The following is a 14,978-nucleotide window of genomic DNA, read 5'->3' on the forward strand; positions in this document are numbered from 1 at the left end:
GCTGTCTCCTGCGTTAGCGAGGTAGCGCAAGGAAACAGACGAAAGAATGGCCCAACCCACCGACATACACATGTATATACATACATGTCCACACACGCACATATACATACCTATATATCTCAACATATACATATATATACACACACAGACATATACATATATACACATGTACATAAGTCAAATGACTGGGAGATGTATAAAAGAAAGAGGCAGGAGGTCAAGAGTAAGGTGCAAGAGGTGAAAAAGAGGGCAAATGAGAGTTGGGGTGAGAGAGTATCATTAAATTTTAGGGAGAATTAAAAGATGTTTTGGAAGGAGGTAAATAAAGTGCATAAGACAAGGGAGCAAATGGGAACATCGGTGAAGGGGGCTAATGGGGATGATAACAAGTAGTGGGGATGTGAGAAGGAGATGGAGTGACTATTTTGAAGGTTTGTTGAATGTGTTTGATGATAGAGTGGCAGATATAGGGTGTTTTGGTTGAGGTGGTGTGCAAACTGAGAGGGTTAGGGACACACCACCTCAACCAAAACACCCTATATCTGCCACTCTATCATCAAACACATTCAACAAACCTTCAAAGTACTCACTCCATCTCCTTCTCACATCACCACTACTTGTTATCACCTTCCCATTAGCCCCCTTCACTGATGTTCCCATTTGTTCCTTTGTCTTATGCACTTTATTTACCTCCTTCCAAAACATGTCTTTATCCTCTCTAGAATTCATTGATACTCTGTCACCCTAACTCTCATTTGCCTTCTTTTTCACCTCTTGCACCTTTCTCTTGACCTCCTTCCTCTTTCTTTTATACATCTCCCAGTCATTTGCATTATTTCCCTAAAAAAATCGTCCAAATGCCTCTCTCTTCTCTTTCACTAATAATCTTATTTCTTCATCCCTCCACTCACTACCCTTCCTTATCTGCCCACCTCCCACGCTTCTCATGGCAAAAGCATCTTTTGTACAAACCATCACTGCTTCCCTAAATACATCCCATTCCTGAAGCTTATACTGTACTTAATGATATCAAAATTGAAATGAGAAAAATTCTTTTCAGCACTGCTATCTTTCTGATATTGTGTAAAAGTTTTTGTAGTTGCACTAACACTTTACAAAAGAAAAAAGCAGGAGTAAGGCCTTAGTATCAAGTGAGTTGCTACTGTACCTTTTGTTTATTCAACTTACACCAAAAAATCATACTTTGATTATCGTTATTTTACAAAAAGAAATGTTTTGCAGATGTAATTGATGTGATTCAGTAATAATTTTTCAAAACAATAAAATCACAAAGTTGGTAAAATTACCAGGTTGTCAAAATTTAGCAGATTCTGGCACTATTGCCCCCATATGTACCTGAAATGCCCTTTCCTGCTTCATCTTGGTCAACTTTCAATGCTAGAAGAATCAGTGTTCATAGAAAATCACTCTCCAAAGACAGATTGTCATCATCAAGGATCATTTGCCTGGTCCTTTGAATTGAGATAAAAGCTGATTATTCTCCTACCTGGAAAACTCAATGAATGTGCTGTAATTACCTCTTTTTACAGAACTGAGAGGGAGTTTTACACTCTTATGGGCTCATCTCTAGAATATTGTCTATCGTCTTACAACTTTTTATATTAATGTATGCTGCCTGCATTAATCATGTCCTCAGTCATTTTATGCATTGAGATTATTTCTTTTGTAATTTCTTATGTGTTGCTTAAAAAGTAACCAGATGATAAAACATTGAAATTGATAGAAATTACAGTACTAAGCTGTCAAATTACTGTAATGCATTCTGTATAGAAGAGTATTGTGGCCCTGAAGAAAGCTGTCTATATGTGCTCAAGGAATTTGCAGATATCCATGATAAGCTGCTCAAAATATTGTTTGTCATATTATCAATGGTTGAATATGTACATGTGTATATATGTATATGTCAGATTATGTATATGTTGAAATGTATAGGCATGTACATGTGTGTATATGGGTGTTTATGTATATACATGTGTATGCCGGTGGGTTGGGCCATTCTTTCGTCTGTTTCCTTGTGCTAACTTGTAAACGCAGGAGACAGTGACAAAGTATAATAAATTAATAAAATGAATATATTATTAATGGTGAATGCAGTTAGTAGTAGTGAAGTTGAAGGCAAATGTCATGTATGTTTTAACCCGTAAACTGCAGAGTAGGATTAGAAACCCCATCCCTCAATGCAAAAATTTTTCCTTTCACAAATTGATACATGACTGACATATAAAAGTACAAGAAAATGCACAAAAACTAATGGCAAGCTGGAGTGCTGAATAAGAGAGTTAGATGCGTGGCTGACATGTCTGACAGCTTGAGATAAAAGGGAAAGACATGCAGGTCTTGTTTTTTTCTATCTCTTGAACTTGTTTCATTCTTTACTCCTATTGTTTTCCAAAGACACAGCATTACTGGTGAATAACATGAAAATATTTAGAAGTATTATACCATAGACACTGAAAATGAGTGGGAGTAAATGTGGCTGGCATGTCTAGGCAAGCTACCCTTACCTTGAGGTACAAGAGAAGAACATGAAGGTCCTGATTTATATTATATTCTACTCTTATTTCTCACATGGGCATAATGTTGGTGGTTAATAACATGGCTATATGTAGAAATATTACAGAACACTTATTAAATGATACACTGTGCACTATATAAATGATAATTTAGTCAAGATATGCTTGGAAATATTCTGGTTCTTTACTGTTATCGGTTATCAGAGTTCTCCATCTTAGCATTACAAAAGGAGAAAATTATGTGCAGTTATGTAATTTCTCCAACAGGAAAAGACAAAGGTTGAGCAAAAGGGTGGGAGGGACTCAGGTGGAGGTCCTTTACAAGCCTTCTTCCTCCTTACTTTGCTGAAATTGCTTCAGTAAAATTATTTCTTCAGTTTTCATTGTCATTTTCTTCACTCTTCTCACAGCTGGTAAGTATAATTTTTTGTGTTCCTTCTTATAATTTAGTTCAGCCAACAGTCTAGGACTTTTTCATAGCACCACTGCTCATCTGCCTTGAGACACTGGTTAGACATGCACATAGTGATGATTGGACATGCAGTTACAGTGATGATTGTGCAGTTAACAAGAGCAGAATTTTACACACACTTGCCTGGACATGAAAGAGGCTTCTGTAGGCTACTACTAACAGTATGTAAAGCAATCTATCATCTAGATATTTAAAGAGGTGGGAAAAATTTAAATCATATGTTGGTCACAGTTCCCAAACATTATATGATAATGATCAATGTTTAAAAGTTAACCAAGTTTGAGAAATTGCACTGCATTACAGCAGTTTCCCTGATACATTCAGTCTGTAAAACAGCAGAAAAGATGATCAGAAAACATATGAATGACTACTAGCAAAGGAAACTAGGCTAGAATCTGGTTTGGATTGATATGAATTACTATACCATTTTCGCTCAGATCTGATACCTGGGTGGACACAAAGCTTAGCTGGTATTGATGGACACAAACAGGTATGTATGGAGTATGGAGTCACTTTGGAAACTAGGCAGAATCTGGTTTGGATTGATATGAACTACTTACTATACCATGTTCACTCAGATCTGATAACGAGGTGGACAGAAGCTTAGCTGGTATTGATGGACACAAACAGGTATGTATGGAGTACAGAGTCACTTTGGTCACCAGATAACAATGACTGGCTGCTGCGGGAACATCTATGGCCAGAGAGCAGCGACCCGCCACCAGTCGGGCTGCTTTAATAGCCTATGTGGAAACTAGGCTAGAATCTGCTTTGGATTGATATGAACTACTATACCATGTTCACTCAGATCTGATACCTGGGTGGACACAAAGCTTAGCTGGTATTGATGGACACAAACCGGTATGTATGGAGTACGGAGTCACTTTGGAAACTAGGCCAGAATCTGATTTGGATTGATATGAACTACTATACCATGTTCACTCAGATCTAATACCTGGGTGGATAGAAGCTTAGCTGGTATTGACGGACACACACAGGTATGTATGGAGTACGAAGTCACTTTGGTTACCAGACAACAATGACTGGCTGCTGCGGGAACATCTATGGCCAGAGAGCAGCAACCCGGCACCAGTTGGGCTGCTTTAATAGCGTAGCCTACTTTTTAATTGCCATCTGTTGGTTTACTTACTTAGATGGCTCAAGGAATTGCATTAATCAGGATATACAAAAATATTTCTTGATATTTCATGATTTTCAGACTTAATTACTGCTGCTTAAGACTTGAAAATCTGACAATTGTTAAACACTGGTTCATCCACCTGCTCTGTAAAGGCTGCACCTGACCTATTCATGACACCTGTCATGGGGTGAGAGAGTATCATTAAATTTTAGGTAGAATAAAAAGATATTTTGGAAGAAGGTAAATAAAGTGCGTAAGACAAGGGAACAAATGGGAACTTCAATGAAGGGGGCTAATGGGGAGGTGATAACAAGTAGTGGTGATGTGGGAAGGAAATGGAGTGAGTATTTTGAAGGTTTGTTGAATGTGTTTGATGATAGAGTGGCAGATACAGGATGTTTTGGTCGAGGTGGTGTGCAAAGTGAGAGGGTTGGGGAAAACGATTTGGTAAACAGAGAAGAGGTAGTAAAAGCTTTGCAGAAGATGAAAGCCAGCAAGGCAGTGGGTTTGGATGGTATTGCAGTGGAATTTATTAAAAAAGGGGGTGACTGTATTGTTGACTGGTTGGTAAGGTTATTTAATGTATGTATGACTCATGGTGAGGTGCCTGAGGATTGGTGAAATGCTTGCATAGTGCCATTGTACAAAGGCAAAGGGTATAAAAGTGAGTGCTCAAATTACAGAGGTATAAGTTTTGAGTATTCCTGGGAAATTATATGGGAGGGTATTGATTGAGAGGATGAAGGCATGTACAGTGCATCAGATTGGGGAAGAGCAGTGTGGTTTCAGAAGTGGTAGAGGATATGTGGATCAGGTGCTTGCTTTGAAGAATGTATGTGAGAAATACTTAGAAAAGCAAATGGATTTGTATGTGGAATTTATGGATTTGGAGAAGGCATATGATAGAGTTGATAGAGATGCTCTATGGAAGGTATTAAGAATATATGGTGTGGGAGGGAAGTTGTTAGAAGCAGTTAAAAGTTTTTATCGAGGATGTAAGGCATGTGTACGTGTAGGAAGATAGGAAAGTGATTGGTTCTCAGTGAATGTAGGTTTGTGGCAGGGGTGTGTGATGTCTCCATGGTTGTTTAATTTGTTTATGGATGGGGTTGTTAGGGAGGTGAATGGAAGAGTTTTGGAAAGAGGAGCAAGTATGCTGTCTGTGGTGGATGAAAGAGCTTGGAAAGTGAGTCAGTTGTTGTTCGCTGATGAAACAGCACTGGTGGCTGATTCATGTGAGAAACTGGAGAAGCTGGTGACTGAGTTTGGTAAAGTGTGTGTAAGAAGAAAGCTGAGAGTAAATGAGAATAAGAGCAAGGTTATTAGGTACAGTAGGGTTGAGGGACAAGTCAACTGGGAGGTAAGTTTGAATGGAGAAAAACTGGAGGAAGTGAAGTGTTTTAGATATCTGGGAGTGGATTTGGCAGCAGATGGAACCATGGAAGCAGAAGTGAATCATAGGGTGGGGGAGGGGGCGAAAGTTCAGGGAGTGTTTAAGAATGTGTGGAAGTTGAGAACATTATCTCGGAAAGCAAAAATGGGTATGTTTGAAGGAATAGTGGTTCCAACAATGTTACGTGGTTGCGAGGCGTGGGCTATGGATAGAGTTGTGCGGAGGAGGGTGGATGTGCTGGAAATGAGATGTTTGAGGACAATATGTGGTGTGTGGTGGTTTGATTGAGTAAGTAATAATAGGATAAGAGAGATGTGTGGTAATAAAAAGAGTGTGGTTGAGAGAGCAGAAGAGGGTGTTTTGAAATGGTTTGGTCACATGGAGAGAATGAGTGAGGAAAGATTGACCAAGAGGATATATGTGTCAGAGGTGGAGGGAACGAGGAGAAGTGGGAGACCAAATAGGAGGTGGAAAGATGGAGTGAAAAAGATTTTGAGTGAGCGGAGCCTGAACATGCAGGAGTTTGAAAGGCATGCAAGGAATAGAGTGAATTGGAACGATGTGGTATACCGGGGTCGACGTGCCGTCAATGGATTGAACCAGGGCACGTGAAGCATCTGGGGTAAACCATGGAAAGATCTGTGTGGCCTGCATGTGGAAAGGGAGCTGTGCTTTTGGTGCATTATTACATGACAGCTAGAGACTGAGTGTGAACGAATGTGGCCTTTGTTGTCTTTTCCTAGCACTACCTCGCACACATGAAGGGGGAGGGGGTTGTCATTTCATGTGTGGCGTGGTGGCGATGGGAATGAATAAAGGCAGACAGTATGAACTATGTACATGTTTATATATGTATATGTCCGTGTGTGTATACATATGTATACAGTGAGATGTATAGGTATGCATATTTGCGTGTGTGGATGTGTATGTATATACATGTGTATGTGGGTGGGTTGGGCCATTCTTTTGTCTGTTTCCTTGCGCTACCTCGCTAATGCGGGAGACAGCGACAAAGCAAAATAAATGAATAAATATAACATTTCAGGAATAGTATTTGATTGGCGTTGTATCTCCCAAAATATAGTGACCAATGCAAAACACATTGTGGTCAATATGAAAATATTAAATTGACACTGAATATGCAAGTAATGCACGGTGCCATATGTAAGCCCTTTGAACTTTTAATATCGAATTTGCTTATTTTTTTCTTTGCGTCATGTAAAATAAAGCCAGACACAAATGAGTTACAGAAAAATTACATGAACTGGCAAGTGATAATTATCTAAAGAATAATGAAAACTAGCAACTGATCATTATTGCTAGTATGTAACCTCCTTCATTGAAAACATCTACATGCCCACATTTACTTCATGTCTCATTATTTTATAAAACTTTTTAACTTTAATTTTCTTTGAAAATGGTAAACTTTGTAAGCTATATTTTACCTCTTTGGCGTCAGAAATTATTCCGTATTTAAACTGGCTGCTTATACTGCATACAATTTACAAATGTGTGTTAAGATAAGAAGAGCTGTACATTTACCTTGCTCAGTGTTGCATTAACCAATCAGCACCCTTAATTCAAACATTTCTTAGCTCCAGCTATCAGAGCTGAGTGAACAGGGTATATGTTGTTGAACAGTTGGAATAAACAGAATGATGAAACTGTATCAAGATTATACAGACGTTTAGAAAGCTACTTGGTGGCAAAGTGCAAAAGATGGGATCATTTATGTTGAACTCTCCTTGGACTGTACAAATAGTAATTAACTGAAATAAGATTAAGAACACACCTCATGAAGGATCATTGCTAATTTCTTTCATCATTCATGTGTTATATTTAAATGCTGTATACAAGTTTCATCATATTTACTTACAGAAACTAAAAAAATAGTCTGGATGGAGGTGACCCTTCAACTGTAATGAGTCTGAAAAATTTTGAGTCAGTCCAACTAATACTTCCAAATCTAAACTTAATCAGGAACATTTTGAAGCATAGAGTACATTAAAAATGCGAATACAAAAATAAATTTAAGGAGAATACACAATACTTCATCAGTAAGATTAAACTCAAAGAACACCTGACAAGCTTCTCAAAGTGAGCTACAATACAAAACAGCCCTAAATTTGCTTGAAAAAAAATTACATTGCATATCGCCAAATACAAGTGGCATAAAAGGAAACAAATCTAACATCACTAAGGTCATAAAGTGAGAAGATCAAAGAGCAAATAGAAGTAGGAACAACACTTAAAACATCTGCACTGCAACAGTGTGAATAAGACAGTGATGGGGCAAGAGGGTATGATATGCTATTTGCATTTGTATCAATGACATTTCAGGCTGGAGCAAGTTGTTTTATTGGTGATGGGTCTCTGTAAATGAGCATTAACCAGCCCTATAGATATGCTGGTGGTTGGAGAGGTTGAATTCATATGGATAAATCATATTTACAGGGAACAACAGTGTATTAACCCCCATATAAGGAAGTGCTGTCTCTTTAGTACTCATGGAACTCTGTTCAGAGATGAAAAATAGGAAAATAATTTTCCTTCAACTTTAAGAAAAGATATTGGAAGGAGGTGAGGTGAACAAAAGGACAAATTGGTGCATTAGTGAAAGGGGCATATAAGGAAGTGGTTACAGGCAGAGGAGGAAGAGATAATGGAGTGAGTATTTAAAGGATTGCTAAATGTGTTCAAATGATAGTGTGGCAGCTGTGGGTGACATATAAGTATGGACAGCAAGACCTTGACAAGTGGTTTGGTGAAAAGAGAAGAGATGGTTAGAGCCTTGTGTAGGATGAAGTTTAGCATAGATGATGGAATTGTTGGGGTGGCAGTCGAAAAGGAGTGACTTGCTCATTAGTTAGTCAGGATTTTCATTGTATGCATGATTCATGGTGAGGTCTTGAGGATTGGTGGAATGCCTGTAATGGTTTTTATAGTAGGTAATAGGAGTTGGTGTTATCATTAGGTTGGAGCATTTGAAAACCTGTGCTCAAGTTGCCCTCAGCCAATGGCCTGTAAAGGGTGAGGCAGTAACGGCTAAGAAGTGGCACTGGAGTTCGCCAGTTATGGAGATTCTTTTGCCATGGCCACCCCCTTGAGGGGGTTCCCAAAGGGAACAGGCATCGTTGGTATAGAATGATAGAGATGAATGCAAGGAAGTTAAAGTGAATATTTGGATTATGGAGGTATAGTTCTGTGAAGGGAGCTAATGGGGAGGTGATAACAAGTAATGATGATGTGAGAAGGAGGTGGAGTGAGTGTTTTAAAGTTTTGTTGAATGTGTTTGATGATAGAGTGGCAGATATAGGGTGTTTTGGTCGAGGTGGTGAGCAGAGTGAAAGGGTTAGGGAAAATGATTTGGTAAACAGAGAAGAGGTAGTAAAATCTTTGTGGAAGATGAAAGCCGGCAAGGCAGCGGGTTTGGATGGTATTGCAGTGGAATTTATAAAAAAAAGGGGGTGACTGTGTTGTTGACTGGTTGGTAAGGTTACTTAATGTATGTATGATTCATGGTGAGGTGCCTGAGGATTGGCGGAATGCTTGCCTAGTGCCATTGTACAAAGGCAAAGGGGACAAAGGTGAGTGCTCAAATTACAGATGTATAAGTTTGTTGAGTATTCTTGGGAAATTATATGGGAGGGTATTGATTGAGAGGGTGAAGGCATGTACAGAGCATCAGATTGGGGGAAGAGCAGTGTGGTTTCAGAAGTGGTAGAGGATGTGTGGGTCAGGTGTTTGCTTTGAGGAATGTATGTGAGAAATACTGAGAAAAGCAAATGGATTTGTATGTAGCATTTATGGATCTGGAGAAGGCATATGATAAGAGTTGATAGAGATGCTCTATGGAAGGTATTAAGAATATATGGTGTGGGAGGCAAGTTGTTAGAAGCACTGAAAAGTTTCTATCGAGGATGTAAGGCATGTGTACATGTAGGAAGAGAGGAAAGTGATTGGTTCTTAGTGAATGAAGGTTTGGGGCAGGGGTGTGTGATGTCTCTATGGTTGTTTAATTTGTTTATGGATAGGGTTGTTAGGGAGGTGAATGCAAGGGATTTGGAAAGAGGGGCAAGTATGCAGTCTGTTGTGGATGAGAGAGCTTGGGAAGTGAGTCAGTTGTTGTTCGCTGATGATACAGCACTGGTGGCTGATTCATGTGAGAAACTGCAGAAGCTGGTGACTGAGTTTGGTAAAGTGTGTGAAAGAAGAAAGTTGAGAGTAAATGTGAATAAGAGCAAGGTTATTAGGTACAGTAGGGTTGAGGGTCAAGTGAATTGGGAGGTAAGTTTGAATGGAGAAAAACTAGGGGAAGTGAAGTGCTTTAGATATCTGGGAGTGGATTTGGCAGCGGATGGAACCATGGAAGCGGAAGTGGATCATAGGGTGGGGGAGGGGGCGAAAATCCTGGGAGCCTTGAAGAATGTGTGGAAGTCGAGAACATTATCTCGGCAAGCAAAAATGGGTATGTTTGAAGGAATAGTGGTTCCAGTAATGTATGGTTGCGAGGTGTGGGTTATGGATAGAGTTGTGCGCAGGAGGGTGGATGTGCTGGAAATGAGATGTTTGAGGACAATATGTGGTGTGAGGTGGTTTGATCGAGTAAGTAATAATAGGGTAAGAGAGATGTGTGGTAATTAAAAGAGTGTGGTTGAGAGAGCAGAAGAGGGTGTTTTGAAATGGTTTGGTCACATGGAGAGAATGAGTGAGGAAAGATTGACAAAGAGGATATATGTGTCAGAGGTGGAGGGAACGAGAAGTGGGAGACCAAATTGGAGGTGGAAAGATGGAGTGAAAAAGATTTTGAGTGATTGGGGCCTAAACATGCAGGAGGGTGAAAGGCGTGCAAGGAATAGAGTGAATTGGAACGATGTGGTATACCGGGGTCGACGTGCTGTCAATGGATTGAACCAGGGCATGTGAAGCATTTGGGGTAAACCATGGAAAGTTCTGTGGGGCTTGGATGTGGAAAGGGAGCTGTGGTTTCAATGCATTATTACGTGACAGCTAGAGACTGAGTGTGAACGAATGGGGCCTTTGTTGTCTTTTCCTAGCGCTACCTCGCACACATGAGGGGGGAGGGAGTTGTTATTTCATGTGTGGCAAGGTGGCAATGGGAATGAATAAAGGCTGACTATGAATTATGTACATGTGTTTATATGTATATGTCTGTGTGTCTATATATATATGTATACGTTGAGATGTATAGGTATGTATATTTGTGTGTGTGGACGTGTATGTATATACATGTGTATGTGGGTGGGTTGGGCCATTGCGCTACCTCACTAACGCAGGAGACAGCGACAAAGCAAAATAAATAGTTCTGTTTGAGTGTACCTGGTAAGTTGAATGAAAGAGTGTTTTGTGAGGGGATGATGATATGCATGGACTGGGGTGGAACATTGTGATCCCAGGTGTGGTATGTGTACATCAAGTGTTTGTGTTGAAGAATTTGTGTGAGAAATACTTGAGGAAACAAGGATTTGTATGTGGCACTTATGGATTAGGAGAAAGCATGTGATAAGACTGATAGGAATGCTTTAGGGAAGGAAAGCCACCAAAAGCAGTGAGGAATTTTTATCAAGAGAGTAAGGCATGTGTGAGTAGGCAGAGAGGGGTTTAATGGCTCCAGGTGAAGGGTTTGCAGCAGTGGTATATGTCACCTGGATGTTTAATCTATTTATGGATGGGATGGTGAAGGTGGTGAATGCTAGGGTCTTGGAGAAAGAGAAAACTGGCTTCTTAGCATTTGAAAGGACAAAGTTAAAAGAAAAAGTTTTATAAATAAAAGGAGGATCATTGTGTTTATTAGCAAGTTGGAGTATGAGCTTGAATGAGGAGAACCTCAAGGAAGTTGGTTGTTTTAAATATGTAGGGGTGAACATGGCAGCAAATAGAAGAATGGGAACTGCATTGTGAAAGGCTAAGGTCCTGGCCACACTGAAAAGTGTGAAAAGAAAGGCCCCTATCAGAGAGGGGTAAAGATGGGTATGTGTGATGGTATGGTATAGTAGTCCCACTGGAGTTTTATGGGCCATTGATAAAAAATTATAGAAGTGGGTGAATTGCATTAGAAATGAAATGTTTGAGAACAAAGTGTGATGTAAGGTGGGTTGATTGAATAAGAAATGATATGGTAAGAGAGAGATATGGTAGTGATAGGAATATGAATGAGAGAGCTGAAATGGTTTGGACATATCTAACAGATGGGTGCAGAGAGGTAACTAAGAGGGTATTGTCTATATGTTGGAAGTAGAGGGAACAACAGAAGAGCAGATAGAAGAGAAGTTAGAAGGATAGACTGAAACCTTTGATATTTGGGGCTTAAACACGCAGGAGTACGTGAAGTGTGTGAGTGGAACAGAGTAATTGGAGTGATGTAGTATACACGTGGCAATATACTGTCAATGGGCTGAACCTAGGGAAGCAGACAGGGGAAAACAGAAAGATCTGTAGGGCCTGGTCATGGATAAGGAACTCTGGTATGGGTGCATTACTCATGATAGCTAAAGAGTGTATTTGAAGAAATAAGGATCAAGTTTGAAAAATTTTTGCATCATTAAACTGGTCTTGGTTTTTATAGTACACAAGCAAGTAGACCAGTACTCATTGAGGAAACAGTATTCAATTAGATCATAATTTTATCTGCTATTTGTTAAGCTGTGATAGGGAAAGTTATGCTTGCTCAGTCTGTTACTGGATACAGATGTATGTCAAGTTTGGGGAAAAAATGCAAAAGCTGAATAGCATGAACTGCCAAATAATACTTTGCAAGAACTAAAAACTGATTTATCAGGAAATTTTAAGGCATATTGTTACTTCTGGAGTGTCATGCAGCAGCCTCCTTTTCAAAGATTGGCTAAGGTTAAAGCGATATGTTAGAGTATTACCCAAGTATTCTTATGAGGTTGCCCAGAAGTTCATCTTGATGCAGGTATGTAGGTAGTCCATGTGATTATGAAATCAAAAATGAAATATAAAACAAGCCAGATCATTTCCTTGTATACCATACCTGTTTTGCTATAACAACAGCCCATAGCCAAACTAGTTTCATTCCACATCCAAGAAACACTAAAAGTGAGGAAGCTTATCTTAAGAAATTTAAAGTTTCTTCCTATTACTGGATATGAAGAAGTAACTTTTTATTAAAGAATTTCCCAACATTTTAATATCAAGCTTAATTATTACTAAATGCTTATTCATCCCAAATTTCTAAGATGAAAAAAAAAGTTAAAATCTTTGCAGGTTATCAAGTTCTTTCACAAATTCTTAAAAAAAAGTTAAACTTTATCTTCCCTTGCAGGTAGCAATCAGCAAGGTGATCATTTCACACACTAAATTTTATCTCTGCAGTGAGTGTTAGGGATAACTTTCCAAATTCATCCACACTGATTTGTTTGTGAATCCACAGGCAAAGCAGTTGAGATGAACTCATTTTGAGATGGATTGCTTCAGCCATAAAAGGCAAAGCCTCAGCCATGGTGAACCAGATTACAGCATAAATGAGAATGGCCTACCTTCATGCTGCAAGATCCCACCTCACGAGAGAAGCTTCCTGCTTGATGGACCATAAATGCTCCCTCACAACTTCTCTTGCTCCACATGCATTGTTACAGCCCTTCACCTGCTCTCCCTACTTCTCCTGAACAGTAAAGTGGCCTTTTATTATACTCGGCATGTTTTGAGTGCAAAAGCTCTTTTGTACAGTGAAATTAATATTTCACTAAGTCTTACTTCTACAAATGGTCCAATCAAAAGAGAATCTTGGGAAGAAAGCCAGGCAGCTGGTATGGGACTAAATAGTTTTCACCTTGTTTGATGCATACTGGAGCTCAGAATTTCAAGAATGTGCTGCAGACTATAGGAGGCAACAAGATTACAATATATGAGGGTCTTGAAAAAATGGTTCATTTTTAATTCCAGCTAGTTTGAAGATGATGGGACATTGGGGAAAGAATTTTCTTCAATTTTTTAATAACATGCACCTGATTCATTTAATCAACTAAAGGTGAGAGACCACCAGCTTTCTACTTGCATTCCTCAATGTATATAATGTAATGTACATGATTCCGAATACTTTTATAATGTCCCCATACATTCTTCTGCAGTGCAACAAATGTATAAGTGTCCGTACTTAATTAGGGAAACAGTGCTAGCATGTTCGAGAGATGCATGTGGCATGCAAAAATTCGGAATGTGTGGCCAGTGAAGTATGGAATTCTTCTGGAGAGTCAGGTGCCTACAACTGAAATAGCATCACCGAAACCAGATGGAGAACTACTGCCAACATTTTACAGTTTACTGCATCCATTAGGTGAAATAAATCCTCTCCTGTATAGAGCTGGAGCGTGTTGCGCAGTCGGAAGACGTAACAGGACCCAGAGAGGGAGAGAGGCGGAGTCTGGACAATTTTGCAGATGAGCTGGTTCGCAGGGAGTTTCATGGAAATTACTTGGTGGATGTCAAGCAGCTCATCACCCACCGCTTCAAGTTCTAGGAGGATAGAAGGCGTATGAGACGTTGCGAGACGTGTGTGAGACCCCGAACTCGTGTGTTTGATGATTTTAGAACACTGGAACGTGAAAACAGAAAAGCGCGTTGAGGCAGACAAGATGAGTGAGATGGCTACTGCTTGTGAATCTCCTCCAAAGAGTGTCCTTAAGTTTGATGATGACTCAGAATTTCCTCAAGTGTAAACAGTGCAGTTAGTAACTCTGGGACTTTCCCATAATTGAAAACATTTCTTCATGTCAGGTTTTGTGGGCTGAGAAGGCAGCTTATATTCAAATTTTGTTGCAAAACTATCTCAGTAAATATCATCCAGATCTTTGTGATGAATGTTAAATATTGCAAGTGTAATGAGAGATTTTAACTATGTATAATGTTTCTTGTACATTAGCATATTACTGGGAAGATGTGCTGAAGATGAAGCAAGATAAAGTTCCGTAATTCCAAGAGAATCAGTCTGTCCTGGTTGTCTTAGTTTTTTATGCTTAACATTTGGTGAAGTAAGGCATTTACATCATATGTTTAAATTTAATGAAAGTATTTTCCTTATTTTCAGTAATTTAAGAATATTTTTATGGTACGGATGAATTGATGTATATGACTGTGTATATATATATATATATATGTGTATGTGTGTATATATATATATATATATATATATATATATATATATATATATATATATTTATATTTTTTTTTTTTATTATACTTTGTCGCTGTCTCCCGCGCTTGCGTCCACACACGCATATATACATACCTACAGAGCTTTCCATGGTTTACCCCAGACGCTTCACATGCCTTGATTCAATCCACTGACAGCACGTCAACCCCGGTATACCACATCGATCCAATTCACTCTATTCCTTGCCCTCCTTTCACCCTCCTGCATGTTCAGGCCTCGATCACACAAAATCTTTTTCACTCCAT

General features: G+C 39.2%; 1 protein-coding gene across 1 annotated transcript in view; it reads left to right on the top strand.

Annotated features, from left to right (window-relative positions):
- Positions 1 to 14,675, top strand: part of LOC139749106 (crustacyanin-A2 subunit-like) — a 97,774-nt gene extending 83,099 nt beyond the window's left edge. The window contains exon 5 of the mRNA XM_071662672.1: positions 12,955 to 14,675. Within this exon, the coding sequence (XP_071518773.1) occupies positions 12,955 to 12,972 (18 nt within the window). The 3' untranslated portion in view covers positions 12,973 to 14,675. The remainder of the gene's footprint in view (positions 1 to 12,954) is intronic.
- The last annotated feature ends 303 nt before the right edge of the window (positions 14,676 to 14,978 follow it).

Source organism: Panulirus ornatus, chromosome 6 (genome assembly GCF_036320965.1).
Source record: "Panulirus ornatus isolate Po-2019 chromosome 6, ASM3632096v1, whole genome shotgun sequence".
Lineage (NCBI taxonomy): Eukaryota > Metazoa > Arthropoda > Malacostraca > Decapoda > Palinuridae > Panulirus > Panulirus ornatus.